This window comes from Trypanosoma rangeli (genome assembly GCF_003719475.1).
Source record: "Trypanosoma rangeli strain AM80 chromosome Unknown Tra_15.4_contig_00475, whole genome shotgun sequence".
Taxonomy (NCBI): domain Eukaryota; phylum Euglenozoa; class Kinetoplastea; order Trypanosomatida; family Trypanosomatidae; genus Trypanosoma; species Trypanosoma rangeli.
In genome coordinates this window covers 9,036-9,500 of record NW_021706215.1, presented here as the reverse complement: position 1 = coordinate 9,500, position 465 = coordinate 9,036, and the positions used below count along the sequence as shown (strand labels likewise).

The 465-nt window shown below is 57.4% G+C and overlaps 1 protein-coding gene across 1 annotated transcript; it reads right to left on the bottom strand.

The window, feature by feature from the left end:
- On the bottom strand, positions 1-303 carry TraAM80_08871 (uncharacterized protein; the record flags this gene model as incomplete). The annotated part of the gene is made up of 1 exon (XM_029385596.1): positions 1-303. A coding segment is annotated over one exon (303 nt), but the record flags the coding sequence as incomplete, so codon positions are not given.
- Positions 304-465: the final 162 nt, after the last annotated feature.

Sequence of the window (465 nt, the reverse complement as noted above, 5' to 3'; positions counted from 1 at the left end):
CAGAGGCTCCCTCCCTGCTAACTTTTTCTGCAGCTGCTCCTGGTCCCGCAGCAGCAGCTTGATACGCTCCTCGTTTGCCCGCAGGTCAAGATCCTTCTCCCCGTTCATCCGCTTCAGCCGCGATATCTGCGGCTTAAGAGAGCCGTCCACAAAGCTCTTCAGCGCGTCGTACTCCTCCTTCAAATTGATGCGGCTCAGAGGCTCCCTCCCTGCTAACTTTTTCTGCAGCTGCTCCTGGTCCCGCAGCAGCAGCTTGATACGCTCCTCGTTTGCCCGCAGGTCAAGATCCTTCTCCCCGTTCATCCGCTTCAACCGCGATATCTGCGGCTTAAGAGAGCCGTCCACAAAGCTCTTCAGCGCGTCGTACTCCTCCTTCAAATTGATGCGGCTCAGAGGCTCCCTCCCTGCTAACTTTTTCTGCAGCTGCTCCTGGTCCCGCAGCAGCAGCTTGATACGCTCCTCGTT